The sequence below is a fragment of the Rhamphochromis sp. 'chilingali' genome (genome assembly GCF_963969265.1).
Source record: "Rhamphochromis sp. 'chilingali' genome assembly, chromosome: 10".
Taxonomy (NCBI): Eukaryota; Metazoa; Chordata; class Actinopteri; order Cichliformes; family Cichlidae; genus Rhamphochromis; species Rhamphochromis sp. 'chilingali'.
This window is the reverse complement of record NC_137937.1, coordinates 17,503,159-17,522,173: the sequence shown is the minus strand read 5'-3', so window position 1 is coordinate 17,522,173 and position 19,015 is coordinate 17,503,159. Positions and strand designations below refer to the sequence as shown.

The window sequence follows — 19,015 nt, the reverse complement described above, 5'->3', positions numbered from 1 at the left end:
CACTCCAGATCAAGGGCCAAACGCACCTGTGTTTCTGTCCTAGATAAATCTATTGCCGCAATTTATCAACTTTGATTGGTTAGCACTTGGAAGCTTTCATAATTTAGAAGCAGCTCTAAATGTAGTTGGCCAGGCTATATCCAAATGTTTAAAAGTCAAGTGAAGGAAGGAGACGGTTAGACCTGAAGTTATGTCCTCCAAGGGAACTTTACAAAGATCCTCTTGCAGATTTATAGCCACTTACCAAGGAGCCAGAGTCAATATTCATAAACATGGCTTCAAACAAAGCCCCCCATCCACTATCCCTGCTTGTAAATAAATACAGATACGTCTTTTTTACAGACAGAGGCAATCTAAAATATTACCCCCAGCATAATTTTACCACACACATTAATATTTTACAGCACATTGTATTTTACCGCATTGAATCTTAAACTTTCATGACTGGCCCCAAGGATTTTATTCTATAGGAGCCTGCATCATTATTAGCCAAGATCTATTGCTGGTACAGCAAATACCTTGCCTTTGTGTTCGTCGCTATTTTATAGATCATATTTCCGTAATATGTCTTTTGACTTGAGTGACTTTGTTATTGACTTCTAAATGATCACATTGTATTTGCTCAAGACTAAAAATTCTTTGCTCTAACTTGGTCTCGCTTATGAAGTTAAAAAAATGTCTGTAACTAAACCTGAAGTGCACAACGGCACACGCCCTGACGCTCCTTTGCCATTTGTTTTTACTTTTTTATTATCGTTTAGTAAAATTGCCATCCATGTACCGATTTCTAATTAGCTTATGTAATGGTGAGACCCTATTAAGTCAAGTTTGAAGTGTTTAGTTTTTCCACTAAACATGTAAAAACCCAACCTGCACAGTATCTGCCTCATTACGATGGGAATAAACGCTAACATCTGCATGTGTGCGTTTGCCTCTGTGCTGGTGTTTATGTCTGTGTGGTGATTTAAGTGGTTTTAGTGTCAGAACAAGTCTAATGAGCTGGTGCAATAATTATCAGCCATTTTGCTCTCACTTAAGCTAATTGAGGCTTTATATTAGAGATAATACTGCTGCCTATGTGCACCGCTTTACAGTTACCGAAATGTTTGGCCAGAAATAGTGCTACCAGTAATTTAGGTTTAATTTGTGCATGTCAATGTTTTAATATCTCCCTATTAAACATATTTATGAGCTTTGACAGTCGTCCCCAGATGGAGGTCATTGATCAACTCCTTTTTCTGTGTATTCTTCATATGATGATAAATAACTATTGTATACAATAGTGTCAAAGTCAAAGAGGACAAAAAGTTGTCTCTTTTCACTCAGTTGGCTTTAGAAGTGCATGTTAATGTTTGATCTTGGATTTTCTTCTTCAAATATATATATATACGTGTGTGTGTGTGTATGTATGTATATATATATATATATATATATATATATGTATATATATATATATATATGTGTGTGTGTGTGTGTGTGTGTGTGTGTGTGTGTGTGTGTGTGTGTGTGTGTGTGTGTGTGTATATATACATATATATGTATATATAATTTTTTTATGTTGTTTTCACTAATTTCTGTAAAACAAAGAAATTAATTTACTGTATAAAATACAGAGGGTCACCATATACTGTAAGAGTGATATTAAATAAGTGGCTTTCCTTTCAAATTCTCTCTGCACTTTATCCCAAGTTGTCTATCGTGTTTCTTCCACTTTTCCTCCTTTTACACTTTTCCTTCATGTATTCGAGGCGCTTTGTGAAATTCCTGTCTAATCCAGGTGTGTATGAGCTGATCCCCAGGCCCCTTTGCTCCTTTCAGGAATCTCGCAGGCTATCGGGCTCTCCTGGGCCTCTGTTTCACACACCAAATTGATGCCTCCGACTGGAGATGACACTTTCAGCAGGATTTGCCATTCTAAACCACCTCAAGCCCATGTGATCTCACCCATTCACTCTCAGAGGGATTGCCTTGAAATGCACCTTAGCTTCAAAAAACCAGTGAGCACAGAATGCTTGAATGAAAAGCTGATACATATTCTATCGTGCAGAAAAAGAGAAAAGATATTCAAAAATGCTAGAGAAGTAGAATCATATTTTTTAGTCCCTCTGAACAAAGACCAACAATCCCACAAATAAGTAGTTATTACCTAGTGGAATGCACTGAAAGAGTGAAACTAAAAGAAATCAATAACCACATGAATTTTCATGTGTACGTGCTTGTCCGCCATTTGCTTCATCTGCTAAATATCTGTCTCAGCTGGTCTGTCTATCAATACAGACACAGATGGTATGATTAATACGTGCCATTCAGAGCTTACCATCTTTTTCTAACACTCCATTTAAAGGAGGAGCACAGTGACCATGTTGCTTTGCTTGAGGACTAGTTATGATATAATTTGACACTGAAGGAGACGGAAAAGGGAAAAGGTGTGACCAAGAATTCCTCCCTTGACTTATTTTCATCCCCAAGTCTTTTTGGGGCTACACGTTTCTCCAAGGGGGCTTTACACGCTGGCATAATGGATAAGGGCAAGGGTGTGAAAGGAGCACCTTAAGGCTCCTCATTCAACTCTCCCAATCTCTCCTGCACACACTCTTGAGCTGTGAAGGCCGTCTTTCTTTACCCTGCTAGCATGGGAGCCCTGTAATAGGCTCTAATTGATAGGGAGGTGTTGGGGTCTTTCTGTATGGGTTGAAGGGATGAGGGAAAGAGAGAGAAAAGGGGGGAGAGACAGAGGATTACATGTGGGCATGTGGGTGGAGCGGGGGAAAAGAGGCAAGAGGCTGTGGAGCGGTCTAGGCCCCGTCCGTAATGAGTCATTAATTTCCTAGCAATTTTGTGGCGGTTGGCTCATTACTGGTCTGCAAAGGAGCAGGAACAAAGCTCCGGGTAGGTAGGAGGTGAGCTTAAATAGCTGGGGCTCAACACTTTCCAACAAAAGGAGGAAGAAAACGTTGAATGGCACTTGGAACAGATGCAGTAAAAAGTGGCAGATGCAAATTGCGGGAGAGCAAGTCTCCCTTCAAGCACTTTTTTCTTTTTTATTTTGTCAGACTGCAGCCTGAGAGTCTAATTAGTTAGTGAGGTGTTTCACTTCTGATAGGGCTGTGTCTTGTTATTGTCACAAAGAGGATCCATAGAAATGGGAGGCAACACATATGTTGCACAGTCCCCAGTGGAACCTGCTTGCTGCTATGCTTTCATTAATTTTTTTTTTTACCCTATAGAAATCGAAAGATGTACGATATTTCCATGCTTTGAAATTGTGTTCTACGGAGTTTAAAATGTGATAAAAGAGATGATGCCTGCAGGTAATTAATTATATTCCTAATTACGTGTTTATGCTTTTCACCCTACAGCCAAAATGATTATGGACAAATTGGCAGCGGTTCTAATGAAAATGCAGTTGTTCCCCGCTTTGTGGAGCGTGTGGACCATGTGTCGAAGGTCACCTGTGGGGCAAACCATAATCTTGCACTGACAGGTACTGTAATGCACTGTGTATGTCTGCTTGGGTTACATGACATTTAATCACAGTAATGTTTTAAATGAATAAATAAGGATTGAAAATATTTAAGTTTTGAAAAAATGGACTGAATTTTTCATGTGTGAACTGGACCCTAGTTTGTCCATCAAAATGCATAGAAGGATCCTATTGGCGACTACTTAGAATTTAGATTTGTGTGATATTTTTCAATTTTATTTGTCTTTTTCCCTCCCTTTGGGCAAGGGGAAGTAAAATGCTCAAGCAGAAAACACCTTTAAGAAGGGGTGGCTAACATTGTTGTCATCAGCTGTCATTGCAGTTCAGAGTTGGCTTCTTTTAGTCAAAGTACTCGAGCCCTCCATCAGCACATCACCTGAGAGCGTTACACAGAAGGAGGGGGCTGGGGTGGTGGTGGGAGCTAGGGAGAGAGTTAGTGAGAATATGGCCCTGGCTCCTGATCCATAGCAGTCATTGCCTGTTACATACATTTCAGAATTCATTCAGGCTATGAAGATAATCGGGGTAGTCGACAGTTTCCCCTGCAGCCCAATGGATTTATGATAGCACTGTCAAGAAAATGAGGCAAAATGACACAGTAGCTGACTTTAGCTGCAAATAATGTGATAGGCCGTACAGTGGTGCAGCAGCAGCTGCTGTCATTGCAGGTAATAGCCTATAAAGAAGCCTGATAGCAATACCTGTCATTTCTTAATGGCTGACTTCACTGAAGAGCTTTTGTGGCCTTTAACATGAAGATAATAGAAGATACAACAAATTTTACAGCTTTTGCGTTGCATCCATAATTTATCTCTAGAGACCCCCACACAGCAGCCGCACAACAAGGACAACATGCTCCGAGATGCGTGCTGCAGAGAGATGCAAAATGAGCTGCAGGGGGTTGGAGGCCCCTCCGGTGGGGTGCTTTGCTTTTAATGGAGGAACCGTACAGGGTTCAGTACATGTTCTATCACTTGGTATCTCATATCTGTTGTATAAGATAAAAGGACCTGAGTATTCAAAAGTTTGGACTTTTGGGGGGGAACTTACAAATCATCGCTGAAACTGTATTCATTTCATTAATAATTTACCACAAATATTTATTGGCTTAAATTGGAAGTGTAATTGTTTACTACTTAAACTCAATTTATTAACTGATGATGCAGGTGATGGGAAATTGTTTCAGTGGGGATGTGGACGGTCATGTGGAAGCACAAAGGGAAACATCCTGTCCCCAGAGGAAGTGACGCTACCAGATTCGCCAGTGAAAGACATTGCTGGTGGATGTTGGCACAGCCTTCTTCTAACAGGTTTGTCTCTGCTTATGTTTGAAGGCTATTACAAACATACCATCACCTGCCAGCTGTTGATGCATATTTCAGTTCAAAGCACATGTGGACATATAAGTTAACAGTGTGGATGACCTCTATGACATTATAAGGGATACGCTGAAATTCTACATGCAGTTCTGATACAAATTTAAATAACGATCTGACCTCAAGCAATGCTTATACGAGTCTTTTGTTGCACATTTTCATTATTTATTTCCCATTTTGTGCCACTGAGACCTAGAACTCTTCATTATAAATACGCAACTGCCTTTCAGCCTTTCATCACAACTTCATAAGTTCAAATGTGTACAACTTTTTGATACTCGATCCCATGTGTAATACTGCTAACGTAGTGGGAAACAACAGACAAACAGCCTCTGGTGAGCATGAACTCATTTTCAGATAAGCTGATAGCGATCATCATGGAGAATACTGGCCAATACCGATGTTTGGCTAATAAATCAGTGCCTTAGTGTCTTAGCCCGCACACAGACATTTGAGTGTGTGCTTTTAGCCGTGGTGTCCATTTATCCACATCGTTCATTAAGAGCTCTCCCAGGGCTTGAGCGGCTACATAAACACAGAGGTTGAGGCCACAGCTGCTCTTTCACCTCACCGCGGAGAACTTCAAAGTCACTTCTCCCCACACGGCAGATGAATGCGCCGTGTCTGCCAGGCTGATATATTGGCCCCAGTTGCTGTCTTCTTACTGTAGTATGACTGCAACTGAGGCCCCATCATGGAACCTGAGTTGGGCCATTTGTTAGTTTTAGCTGTATCTCCAAGACCTGGCTTCAATTCTGAAGGGAGAACATTAATCCTTTTAATACAACACTTTGTAGTGCCGTTTTCCTGTGTTGGTAATGCCGTCTATTATTAACCCCATTAAAAGTGTAATACAATTTAAGTAGAGTGCTAAAAGTGGATCATTTGTTGCTCCGTTCTGTTTGAATTAATTCTCAATTTATGATCTAAATGATTAAACTATAGGAGTCACGGCACCAAATGAGATTCTTAAACCGCCAGGCATACATTTACACATATTAATACAAACATTTATGAGCTCACATTCACACTGATTGACCAAGTAAAAAAGACACACACTCACATGGCTGTGTGTTGCAGTCCCTCTTCCAAATCCTGTAATGTCCCCAGCTTGATCCCTAGTTCCATTCTGTCAGGAGGAAAAAGAAATATCCATCTCCAATCAGGCCTTAATGAATAGCCTGATGAGTGTCGGGCAGAACTGAATTACCAGATAGATTTGAAGAGCATGAGTGTGTACAATGTGTGTGTGTGCGCGAGTGTGTGTTCGTGTATCTGTGTTCAGTGGTTGGGAGGGGGTAGTTAGAGGGCCAGTAGAACAGGACACATGTAGGAATTAATTCTCTCCAAGTTAAAAAAAGAAAGAAAGAAAAAGAAATTGGCTAACTCTGTCATTTGAGCCTGATGGAATCGCCTTATCTATTGGTATGAGTTTTCATTTATTAGGGTCAAACAGCAGAGGGATACACAACGAATAGGAAAGAAGGCTTTGGGAGAGAGAAAAGTCGAAGTAATGAGGGGTCAGATTTGAAAATTGGAAAGAAAGTGAGAGAAAGAAGAGGAGTAAGTCAAAAAGTAGAGAGATGGGGAAGATGGAACAAAAGGAGTGCAAGGGAGTCAGTGGTATGAGAAACAGCTTGCCAGGGCCGGAGCATATTGAGGGCAGCAGGTGGAAGAGTGGCACAGTTAATTAAAATGCCTGTCTTAATGTCTCAGCCCGTCACTCCAGGGAGAGAGAGAGCGAGAGAGAGAGAGAGTTGCCAGGCTTGAGCTGGGCTGTACCCAACCAGCCATCTAGACAGCAAACCAACCATCCAGCCAGCCCACCAGGCCACATGTCAGACAAGCCCTGACACTATGCCCTTCACCCCCTCTTCATCTTGTGCCATACACACTCACAAATGTCCACAAGCATACAACTTGTCCAAACCCCACCAACTATTTCCTCCTCCTTTTCTTTTTAAACCCATACGCTGAAACCTATCGAAGCCCCCCTAATCTGACAAAGAAGAGAACAAAGCCCCTTCTTTAAAAAAAGAACAAACGCACTTCTGATGTTACTGTTTTACTCAGCAGCATCTGTAACCTGCCTCTAGACTAGCAGCCGTGCAGCCTTGCAGCATAATCTGTCTGCTTTTAATAATTCATAGAAAGCACAGGCTGTGCACTATGTACTGAATGCTGAGGGTAATGGGGATGTTGTGATATTTCTATCATGGCCTGTCTGAATCAGCGAGCGAATCAAAACCAGCAAAGATCTGATAAGCGGTCTGTTCTGTCTTGTAACAGCATTGGCTGTCATCACTGCTTCATAAGTGGACTATAGCGAATCCTTTCTGCTGTGTCAGCTATAATGCTTCTAATTGTGATGTATAATGGATGTTCAACCAAGTTTCATGTGACAGCAAATCGCAGATTCATGCTTTTACACAAAAGGCAAAGATAAACCTGATATGTTGGCATCACTGGTGTATCAATATCACAAAAAAAAAATGCACAGGATGATACAGACCAAAGTGAGTTAATGCTTGTGTCACTTCATCTGTGACTGTGTTGAAGAGCCATGCACTATTGTCTTCACTGCAGATATACCTACAACCTGATCATTTTCCTTTCCTATTAATCATATTCACCATATATACGTATATCAAGGATATTAGATGATATATTTCAATATCTGGATTTCTTTGTATCTGTGCCACTCTTTATTGGTCACACTCTTAAATATAATTCTGGACAATCCTTACTTCTTATTGTACTAAAGCTGTGCTCAGCTGAAAAAGGGAAAACAAAGAGTGTGAGCATCTTTCCGAGTGTGAGGTGCGTCTAGATTTGTACGTTGTGTCGTTTGACTAATGTTTTATCAGGTTTTGCTGTATCACTGTGGATTGCTTTGTCAATAACCAGGCCGTTGCCTCAGTGAGCAAAAATCTGAGATTGTCAGGCTGAGTGACAGGCTGGAGATGGCAGATAATTCAAAGAAATTGGAAGTGTGAAATCTTTAAGGGCCACTTCTTAACACAGCAAATGCCAGGGTATCTTTCCATCAGCTGCTGCTCTCACAAGCTACCACATTGTTAATGGTGGCCTGTCTGTCCATCAAGTCAGCTTCAGGAGGGATTTAGACCTGTTTGGCACCTTATCTCTCCGACTGCCTCCTACTAACCTGACCGATACACAGGTCTTGAGTAACCTGTATGTTCTGTGTAGCCAGTGGTGGTTGTAAACCTATCTCCAGAGTAATATTTTTTTTTTTCCATTTGATTTGCTTATTTGTAGATATTAGTTTATCTGTGACACAGAGTATTGATATATTTATTGTTACACAATCAGGGGTCTAATGTAATGGTGCCTGTAGCACTTGTTAATTTAGCTGTCAGCGCTACTGATTGACCTTAAATTGTTGCAGGAGAGCTCATTGTCCTTGTGAGTGAGCTTCTGTGTCTGCTGTCTGTCTGTCTGGATGGATGTAATAAAAGCAGTGTCTGCTTTCAGTTTCAGGCAAAAACATTGCTCTGAAGAAGAAACTCAACATGTCAATCAGCGACAGGGGATAAGTGCTTCCATGAGTCACGACTATAAAAACGTCTTTATTTTGTAAGGCCTCATTAGATATTAAGCAGTTCAGAAGAAAATATTTTTAGGCAAATTTGTGTGATAGTTAAATATTTGCTCGAAAGCTTTAGGAAATCGTATAAATGTAGTCCATTCAGGTCCACTCTATCTTACCAAATAAGGATTTTCCCTAAAGTGTGAAGAGGAGATAATGGAATCAATGTCTTCTATGAATATACATTTCATTAATATTAGAGATCTGGGGCATTTGAATACCCAAAATTAACCTAAAAGTAATCTGAAATATAAGTTAATTATTAGTTTGATAATGAGGTTTATGATTAAGAAGTTAATAAAAGAAACAAAAAAGTCCTTTTTGTGCTAAAAAATAAAAATAAAACCACTGCTTCACGTCAGAGCGCTGAGATGGTTTTTGTATGTGTGCTGGCAGTGCTCCAGTGTAAGTATTACTATTATGAACAGTAGCGCACTGACCTAGCTTGCGCTCACTTTGTCCTTCTTTCCCTCACTCACTACTTATGCTTACACAGAATCACACGGTCACTCATTTAAGACTCAGGTGGGAGAGTACATATGGAAACAAGGGGAGGAAAGTAATCAAAGTAAAAAAAAAGACTGCTCCAATTTGGAATCCACAAATGCTTCGAGTCGGTCCTCCGTTTGTTTGTACAGAGAAATAATGTGAGAAAATAGACAGAGAAGCGAGGAGGATGACAGAAAAGGATCCTGAGAGAGGAAGAGAAATAAACAAAAAGGACAAGAAAGAAATATGTCCCCTATTTTCCCCTTGTAATGGTTTCAATTCCCTGCCAGAGCTCCCTGTCACAGGGAGGTAGTTCCCAGGCTGACACATCTCAAGCTGTTTAAACATCCATTAGGATGTTTTGGTTCATACACTCTACAAATACAGCTAGATGAGAGAGAAACTGGTAGATGATGATAGGGAAATTGAAGAAGAAAGAAAAGAGACAGAGAAAAAGAGAGAGGGGGAAGAGGGGAGTAAGTTGATGGGAACAGCAGATAGAGGAGAAGAGGAAATTTATCAAAAAACTCATGTGATATTTAATGATCCTTGTATGTGGAGAGAGAAGACCACACCAGCTCGTTCTCCTCCGCCAAATACCGATCCCCTAACTTAATTTCCTGCTCAATTGCTGTTCTATAGTGCATAGTACAGTGATACAGGCTGGTAATATAGAAAACAGATTGCCTGTGCGGCGGAGTGGATAAGGCTGAGGCTTGTGCTGCTGGAGACCTGCAGTCTCCAGGGGGGTCTTGTCGGTGGGCTTCACAAAACCAACAAAGCCCATCTTTCCCTGCGACTGGCAGCAGCTGGCAGGTAGATCTTCAAGCAGTGGAGGTGGGGAAGTGGATCTATGGGTGTGGTGTGTGAGTTTGAGTTTCTGCAGTGTGTGTTTGTGGTACAGAGACTCTTGCTAGTCTTTGTAGTGAAGAGTTCCACTGTCTCCCATCTTGTGTTTGCTCATGTGCTGTGACTCCAATCCACTCAAAAATGTAGGCCTGCATGGACATCAATCATCCATCTGTGCACAGAACAGTGAGCAACTGCATCTACAATGTTTTCACACACACACACACACACACACACACACACACACACACACACACACACACACACACACACACACACACGTGCGCGCGCACGTGCACTTACAGTCAACCTCACCTTCCATGAGGACATGTACACCTGGCTGTTTCTATGTGGGATGATTCAACGACTATCAGAATTCCCTGCTCATTGTTGCTGTATATTATTCCATACAGACTCACCAAACTCTTCTTCTTTACCTTCTTATTGTTATTGTTATTATTATTATTATTACTATTGCTGCTCAACACTAAGAAGAGACACTACACCATCTACTCTGTGGGCGATCAGAATTAATCAAAACAGAATACATACAAGGCACAACAAAGCTGCAGCATACCTCTGTTGGGCAGTATGCAAATATTTGCAACATCCAAGACACATAGTAATGTTATGAACGCATCAGCGATAAGTGAACGCGATGAGGCTAGTGTGATTTAGTAGAGAAGGACAACGGGGGACTTATGTGCTCACTGCTGTCCCAACTGAAAGAAATGTCTCTCTGAAAGTTATCGGAAAAACTTACTAAATATAAAGACAAAGAAATATAATTGAGAAAATGTGGGACATGAACTACAACAGTATTAGTGATGATAGTTGCTCTTTTTTTCTTTCAGTCAAGAAAAAGATGGAGCACTGTGCCAATAAAATTTCCCATAAAAAGGTTTATGGTTAAGAAATTAATAAAAGAAAAGCTTGAAGATTGTTCTCCTTGACACTCCATATAGTGACAGGATGTGAACCATCACATCCTCATGGTAGCTCTAGGTTCAAGGGATGGACCGATGAACAGAGCAAGATGATGATAGTAATAATAACGAAGAAGAAGAAAAAGAGGACACATTGGATGTTCTGTAAAGTAACAATGTTGCCATATACTGCCCTTTACATTTTACACCCAGTGTTGGTCAAGTTACTTGAAAAAAGTAATCAGTAACTAATTACTGATTACTTCCCCCAAAAAGTAATCCCGTTACTTTACTGATTACTTATTTTCAAAAGTAATTAATTACTTAGTTACTTAGTTACTTAGTTACTTTTTAAAAACACGATTTACAACCTGAATAGGTGATAAAGCGATAGATCTTTCAGCCCAATTCTACTTTTTCTGCATAATCCATCATACAAAATGTAATCAAATGGAAAAGTCTCTTTTTTTTTTAACTTGTTTTATCAGTTTTAATCTTTTAACTTTATGCATCAAGCAAAAATTAAACTATATGCAACATTCTCTGACTTGAATAAATTAGTTTAACATTTAAACCTATTTTCTGCACATTCCAGCACATAAAATAAAATATTTTTTGTGTTTACACTCAGTCTTTCAAATAGATGCAAGTAAAACACAGCAGAAAATAAATAAAGTCAAAGACTCAGCGGTCCTGTTGCTCTATTTACACCTGTAAAGCAGGACTGCGGTAGGCGGAGGTTTACCCTGGTGCAGGTGTGCCGCGGTCAATGGAAGAATCCGCGAGTTTCTCTGTGAATTTCCCATTACGTCATAGCGCACTCGGTGCTTGCTTGGAAGTTTAGGGGTTTTTTCGCTGTAAAAAGAAGTTTTCTTCCCACGCACAACGGACACTAATGTGTTTGTCACTTTTTATGGAATCAAACTCAAAGTAAGGCCAGTACTTCCACGCTTTAAACGCTGCACGCTCATACTCTCTCCCACACTCGATATGTGATCCATTGTTGATCTGCACACAGCTGTTGTCACTAACGGCGCACTCGCTTACGTCACTGTCGTGAGACATTCTCGCAAAAAATCACGGTTTTAGTAACGCAGTAACGCAGCGTTCCTACGGGAAAGTAATGGTAATCTAATTACCGTTTTTGCAATAGTAATCCCTTACTTTACTCGTTACTTGAAAAAAGTAATCAGATTACAGTAACGCGTTACAAGTAATGCGTTACTGCCCATCTCTGTTTACACCATCCTGATAATTATTTATTAACACTCAATAGTGATATAAAACAAAATCATGAAAATTAGACATTTGAAAAGTTATGGTTCTTTGGTTGAATTCTTTAAATTTTATTGCTTTAATTCACATTGTTAGAATATGTGAACAACTTAAAAAGACGTCTGATAAACACATCGCAGGTAAACTGACTGCTACCTTGCCTACATTCGGGTACCCTAAATAATGACAACAGACTTATTTTTAATGTTGCTTCCAAAGGAAAAACAAGGGCACAGTTTCAAAGGGAGTAGAAGTCTGAAAAGGCTATTTAACCTCTTTTCCAAAGAGCAATGTTTTCTGCCCAGGTATTTTGTAGATCAACATCATCTTAGACAAGTATCTTGCTCCGAGGCCCTGCTGGTGCTTCAAACACCACTGTGGGATTGTTCAAAAATGCCTGAGGTTTAGTACTCAGGGTACAAAAAAGCAACACGTGGTTGATGGTTATGTTGTCAGGATTGGCCAAAAATGACATTTAATTAATTGTTCAGGAAAGCTAACACAGAAGTAAACCATTTAAGCATGCATAAGATCCAAATCAAATGTCTGCTTATTTTAAGAATATTTGGATACACACTCGGATTTAGAATATTGTGTGACACCCCTAGTGAACTGGTTATACTCAGAAGGTTTCCACTGCTAATGTCTGGTTTTATGAGCTAGACAATATCCATACCTTTTATATGATGTTCTTTTTGCAGTCTCACACAAAGTAGGTCACAGAAGTGAAGTCTTATCATGTCTACCTGGAGAACTGATGTTGCTTGTATCCCAGTTCTTTTAAAGATCCTCTTTTATGCAGGGAGTGTCACTAACCTAGTTGCCACTGGGTTTTGCGCTAATGTTAGCAATGTGAACCTCCTTTGACCTCTCAAAGTGACAGAGTTTTGTTGCGTAACAACCTTGTGTAATGAACTTCCTCCCAAGAGATGTCATTAAGGACAGGAATGTTTGTCTTCCGCTCGCTCTAAAATGAATATTCAGCTATTATCGCTGCACAGTATTCAGATCTGATATGTATGTATTGGGTTTCAGTTTGCACAGAAAGTCATACCAGATGAGTTTTACTTACTGTATCTGTGTCTCTCTAATCTGCCTGCGGTTTTCTTAATATATCACATATAACCGGGTTTTGCAGCATAAAGACGGTTAAGGTCATTTCTCCGTCTTTCTAGGCATAGTTTAATCTGGCATACATCATTCAGACTGTCTCCCTTGTGTCCTTCTTACCTAGATTTAAATATTTGTTTTAACTAATGTTCTGTTTTATGGCAGAGAAGATCTGTAATAACACTTCAAGGGTTTCTGCAAGGCAACTACGACAACAAGCCCAGAGCTGTGGATGGGATGGAGTTGTCATAAGGCTTTGCATCCCACACCAGGATCACATTTGAGCACTGATTTTCCTTGATAAATGAACCCAGTTGGTCAGCTTATCGTCTGGATCAACACTGTGTACCTTTCATGCCCCGTCTACTTTTCCCATGTAGGAGGCCCTGTAGAGGGAGGAGTGCGCTGTGTGCGATCATGTGAGAGTGAGAAAAGGAGACAAAGGGAGCGAGTGAAATATGTCACAATGATTATTTGAATTCTCTTGTTTATTGGAAATGACTGAATCCAAGGTTGAGATATTCACAAGAACAGGAAGGAAGAGAGAGAAAGTCACTGTCCCCGTGGGGGAACAACTTACACCATCAGATGCCTTGATTACTAATCCCCTTCTGAGTATCGTTGTCCTCATAGTAAATATAACTACAGGAAGTAATGATTTCTGCTCCAAATTATGTGGATGTTTACATTTCTTGTCAACTGAGTAATAAATTACCGATCAAAGATAAACTGTATGAAAGAAAAATAGAAGCTTCTTTATTACAGCAGTGAGAAAGAGGAAATGGTGAGTCCCAGCAGACTTATGTACCTTGAAACCCCCCCCCCCCCCCCCCCCCCCCCCCGCACAAACTCGCCCCCACCAACCCCAAAAAGGACTGACTGCCAAGATGGCTGCTTGAGCTCTAGTGCTGCGGGTCTTGACCCTGTGCATGCTGCCAGACACCATTTCTCTAAAAAAATGCGTCTTCAGAGCTTGGCATAATTTCTCATCCTCTCTTCCTGTCCTCCTCACAACATCTCTCTCTGTCTCTACAGTTCACCTCTCTGTTATTTTCTCCAATGTAGGTCACTGGGAAGATAGGCCACACCGCACTATCTTTCAAATTCCTGTAAGTTTGCAAGAGCAATACTTGCTTTTGAGGATGAATTTTGTGGGGGCTGGGTATGTTGGGCTCCTCCCTACAGGTTTATCATGTTGGCAGCCACGGATGGCTCTTTTTTTAGGGTTGTCCTCCCATGCGTCTGGACCTCTCAAACATAGTGGCATGAATCCTCGGAAAACACTCTAGTCAAATCGAGCTATTAACACAGAATGTCAAGTCTAATTGTGGGCCGTACAGTGAGTGTTTTAGGTCCTTCTGACCTCACGCTGAACTACGTTGTAAACGAAACAACACATGATCCCGCTTTTTTATTTCATGGAAAGCTGCGATGAAATGTGGGTTAGCGGGGAACAGAGGAGTTTTGTAAGCCGCACTTTGCAAAGTGAAACGTCGTCTATTGGATTTTCAATTGGAGCATGCCTCACAAATGTAAAGCCGTGTTTTATTTAGCCGAAGCAGTTTATTGTTTGTGCGTCTATAAGCCAAATACGGCAATAGCTCTGTCCAACTTCAACGCTTCGTGTTGAATATATAGCTTTTGAGTTCAAAATAAGTCATTACATTTGACAAGTCCCTATAATAACTCCTGATTTATTGTCTTAGAAAAGTGGAATAATAAGTTTTCTGTCTTAAGCCAATCACTGAGAGTTTTTATTGGATTTTCCCACTCGCCTAATAAATTTGCATTATTTTCGTTTCACAGCAGCGTACACTGTATACCGCAAAATTGTTCTTGCAGCTTTCATTTTCCATCATTTATAAGGAAAACCAAAAAAGCATTTACGTTACTTCAAGTCACATTATACCTTTTCCTTTATTATAGCAGGCCAATGTGAACCCCTGTCACTTGGACTTCTGGTACGTGTGTAGTTTCACTCTTTCCTCTCTCCTAAAAAAGAAACCCCAAGTTTGTTTGTACTCATTTTGTAAGTGCTCGCGATGATAGTTTTAAAATTAAAGGCTGTACTGTAACCATTAGTGTTTATATTTCATCATCCCAACCCGACACCCTTTTCCACTCTTCCACAGGGTGGAACCACCCTGTAAGGTTGCAGGCTAGCCAAGGCAAAAGCTTTTCAGTACGGCTGCAGCGGACTTGGCAAACCCTGGTAAGATTCCCCGCTACTCAATGGGACATACCAAGTTCTTTGCCAAGTCAAATAACACATTAAGATTTAAGTGGGCCAGTATAATACAGCCAACCCTCTCATCTTAGAGTCGGTACTTCTCTTTGTGCACTAGAGTGTGAAAATTGGTCTTGTTCTTGGGGACTTGCTCTATTTTTTTCTTCTTCTTCTTCTTTCATAATTATTTGGAAACAGGTCATTTGGGTGTGGACGCTATAACTCCACCCCACCGGTTTTTCCCCTCATAACTTCACATTCACTGCTTCATCAGTTTAATTCCTTCTTACCTCCCAGACTCTTTCGCTGCTTCACCAGAACTGCTTCCTTCTATCTGTGTGTCTGAGGTTTCAAAGAATTCAGTGGTCAGGTTATAGTCCCTTGAAGTGATTGGCATTAATTCAAGACCCTGCCTTCCTCTCTTTTGCTCCTTCTGTTCTTTCTGTCTTTCTTCTTCAAGTCGTGTGTTTTTTATTATTCCACTGACACTTCACCTCAGTTTTCTTTTTTGTTATACTATTTTTTCTGTTATTATAAAAAGTCAAACAGGAATACATCCAATATCTATCTTAAATAAAGAGAATATTATTATTTACTAATTGAATCCAAACAGCATCTGTAATATTGTAATAATGTTTTCCAGACTTTTAGCTTTCACATTATTTCAAGGAGATTTTTTTTTTTAAAAAAGAATATGTACACTGGAATTTTTCAGTGTTGAAAAATGTTCTTTGTGCTCTCTCTGACATGTTCTAGAAACCGAGCATGGTTTAAGGTAATAAAAACAAAAAAACATTGAAAAATCATTTTGCGACAAAATTCACTATACATTTGTGCACAAAGTGACTCTGAAAATGTTAGTTGGACCGTTCAAAGCCAGTAACATTCAGGGCTTGCATGCATCTTAGCAGCTACATCAGGGTGTGATTGTTTTTGGATTGAGACAGAAATGGCCTTTAAGGAGCATTTCTCAAAAAACTGTTGTGATTTGATTACACCCCTCTTATTGTGGGTGGACGAGACCAGTCTGTAAACACGCCATTTATCTGTCATTATTCATTGCAATTCCACTGATCACATCTGCTGCTTCTATCAAAATCATTTAGCTCTAGATGATGATTTTGTTTTTTGCGAGGGAGTCCCCTGAAGCCCACAGCCAAGTAATGTCTCGTTGTGAAACACATTTTTTTGAAAACAATAAGCCTTAACAACGGCTAAGTGGGTATGATGTCTTAGCTTTTGTGGCGTTTTACTAAATTATGGGAATAATACACTTGCTGGAAGCCAGTGTGGTCAAGCATAGCAAATTGGGGCCATGGGCCAGAGAATAGTTGTAACACATTAGCTGCTGCCACAAAGAGGTCAAACTGAGCTGTGTTAGCGTGTGTTTGCAAGGTTTCATTTTGTGTATGTGCTGTGTGCGTGTGGATGGTTACACCTTGTTACATGAGGCTGTACAGTAGGATAGGGTCCAAGTTCTTAAAAGCAGTTTTGCTATCATAAACAGCAGCCTGAGCAGTAATTTTGCAACTGAATAGAAAGACATCATAAACACAAGGACTAAACTTTTTTTGACTTAAATATTGCAGTTTAATTTTCAGGGTAAATTTTTTCTTGTGATCCAGTTTCCCTTCCACACTCTTTTTATTCATTTATTTGCAAATAAGCAATCACATCTCTTGACTATACAGATGCAGCGATGCACTTACTGTACCTATTCTTCCAGAAATTAAAAGAACAAAGAACACTTCAGACCTTCCACCCTCACACCTGAGATGCTAGTGAGACAAAGAAGACAGATGAGGTGAGACAAGTCGAGGACACGGGCATTTAACGAAATAAGACATCCTTGTTTCAGAGCTGCCGTTTTAAAGCAATTAAATATGACGCATGACACAGCTGTGTCATCTGTCCATTGTTTTGTTTTAGCCTGCCATTGTATGTTTTGCTCTCTGTCAGACGAACAGAGCAGTGTTCATGACAACAGTGTGACAAGATGTACAGATATTATACAGTTGAATTTTTTTTCTTAATTTACCATTCACACAAAAACGTCAACGACAGAAATTTTGATCTTTGAGTTGTTTGGATAACTAATGAAAGTGATCAGTGCCAAAACAAAAAACAGCTATATACAAGCTCTGGTTTGTATATTTCAGTTATTTTGTGTTTTTTATTTCATTTTAAATAATTGTTCAGATTGTTCTAGGACACATTTGCATACACACAGCACAAATCTTCAAATCTGAGTGATCAGATTGCCAAAGACACATGTTAAAGCCTGGTGTGTCCTTAAATCTTGTGCATCCTCTTTCCTATACACGCCACATAAACATGTGCATTAGCCAGTAATGTTTCATAGTTACTTGAGAGCATCTGAGCTACTTTGATAGTCACTGAAGTGATATTTCTTTAACATTGTTTAGTTTAGTTTTTCTTTTCTTCTCTTTTTTCCTGCACCATACAATGATGTTTCAGGGCTAGAGTGCTGTTGGGCTGCTGCCTCTCTCAAGAAATGAGACTGCAGTTTCAAGAATGGGTATAAAAATATAACCTTATTTTTATCTATGCATATGTATTTTTTTTTTCAAACTGCACTGAAACCACAATCACAGTATCACCATGAGATGGAGAGTTCAAAAACATGCAACAGTTTCTGATAGCTCTTTTAGTACAGTGATCTTAGATGTGCCATTTTGCCCTCTTCACAAAGCGACATTAAGTTAGTACATGGGGTGCAAAGATAGAAGACGAAAGATAGCTGATACATAGATACACACTGTGTAACAGAGACACGGTGAAAAAAGAGAGAAAGTGTCAGGACAAAGAAAGTTTGTAGAAATAAGGTAAGGAATTACGGGATCGGAAGGGCAGGCAGAATCAGCAGGAAGTACTCAGAGTCCAGCTGGTTCCCGACTCTCAGGGTCTACTTCAAGGACCTCTTCCCGTTTCTCTCCCTCTCTGACACACACACTTACTACACCCACACATACACACACAGTAACACTCTCCTCCATTGCTCATTGTCTGCCTCCAATCTCCCTGTATCCTCAGTCCCCACTTCGTCTCCACCCACCTTCCCTTTCTTTACTTTTGCTGTATCTGTCATTTTCACCCCCCTCCCCATTTTTGATCCACTAGCTGATAATGATGAATTTCCCTCAGCTGTATAGGAGTTGGCAGAAAAAGTTTGCTCAGCAAACTTTTGAAAGTAAAGTGAAGAGAGCGCAGCTTATAATATGCATACAAGTTCAACATGTTACTGCGTGAGACAAAGACATTTTTCCTCATTTAACACCTTCTGAATGTGTTCTGCAAAGTAAGCTTTTCAAAGGAAACCTACATTTGTTTTTGTTGTTAAACCGGCTTCGATCATTTATTCATCACTCTGCTGTTTTAAATGATCTATAGACCATGTCACATGGTCTATGGCTCTACCTAGCTTTGGGGTTTTGATTTTCATTGAAAGATCACGGACTAAATTCAGCAGAAACTAAAAGGAAACTTAAAATGAAATAAAAATATTTAAATAAACTCTAGATTATTCACCACGATTATTAACCTCTGATTTTGTAATTATCAAACTATTCTCAATGACATTTTTGAAGATAATCTCTTCTATTTCCACATCTTTAACATAAGAGATGATATCATAAGATAAGTAAACAC

General features: G+C 39.9%; 1 protein-coding gene across 2 annotated transcripts in view; it reads left to right on the top strand.

Moving 5' to 3' along the window:
* The window catches only part of LOC308403873 (uncharacterized protein), a 381,166-nt gene that overhangs the window by 183,204 nt on the left and 178,947 nt on the right, over positions 1 to 19,015 (top strand). For both annotated transcript variants that reach the window (XM_080893669.1, XM_080893668.1), the window contains exons 6-7: positions 3,360 to 3,484; positions 4,651 to 4,794. In XM_080893669.1, coding sequence (XP_080749795.1) covers positions 3,360 to 3,484; positions 4,651 to 4,794 — 269 coding nt within the window. The remainder of the gene's footprint in view (positions 1 to 3,359; positions 3,485 to 4,650; positions 4,795 to 19,015) is intronic.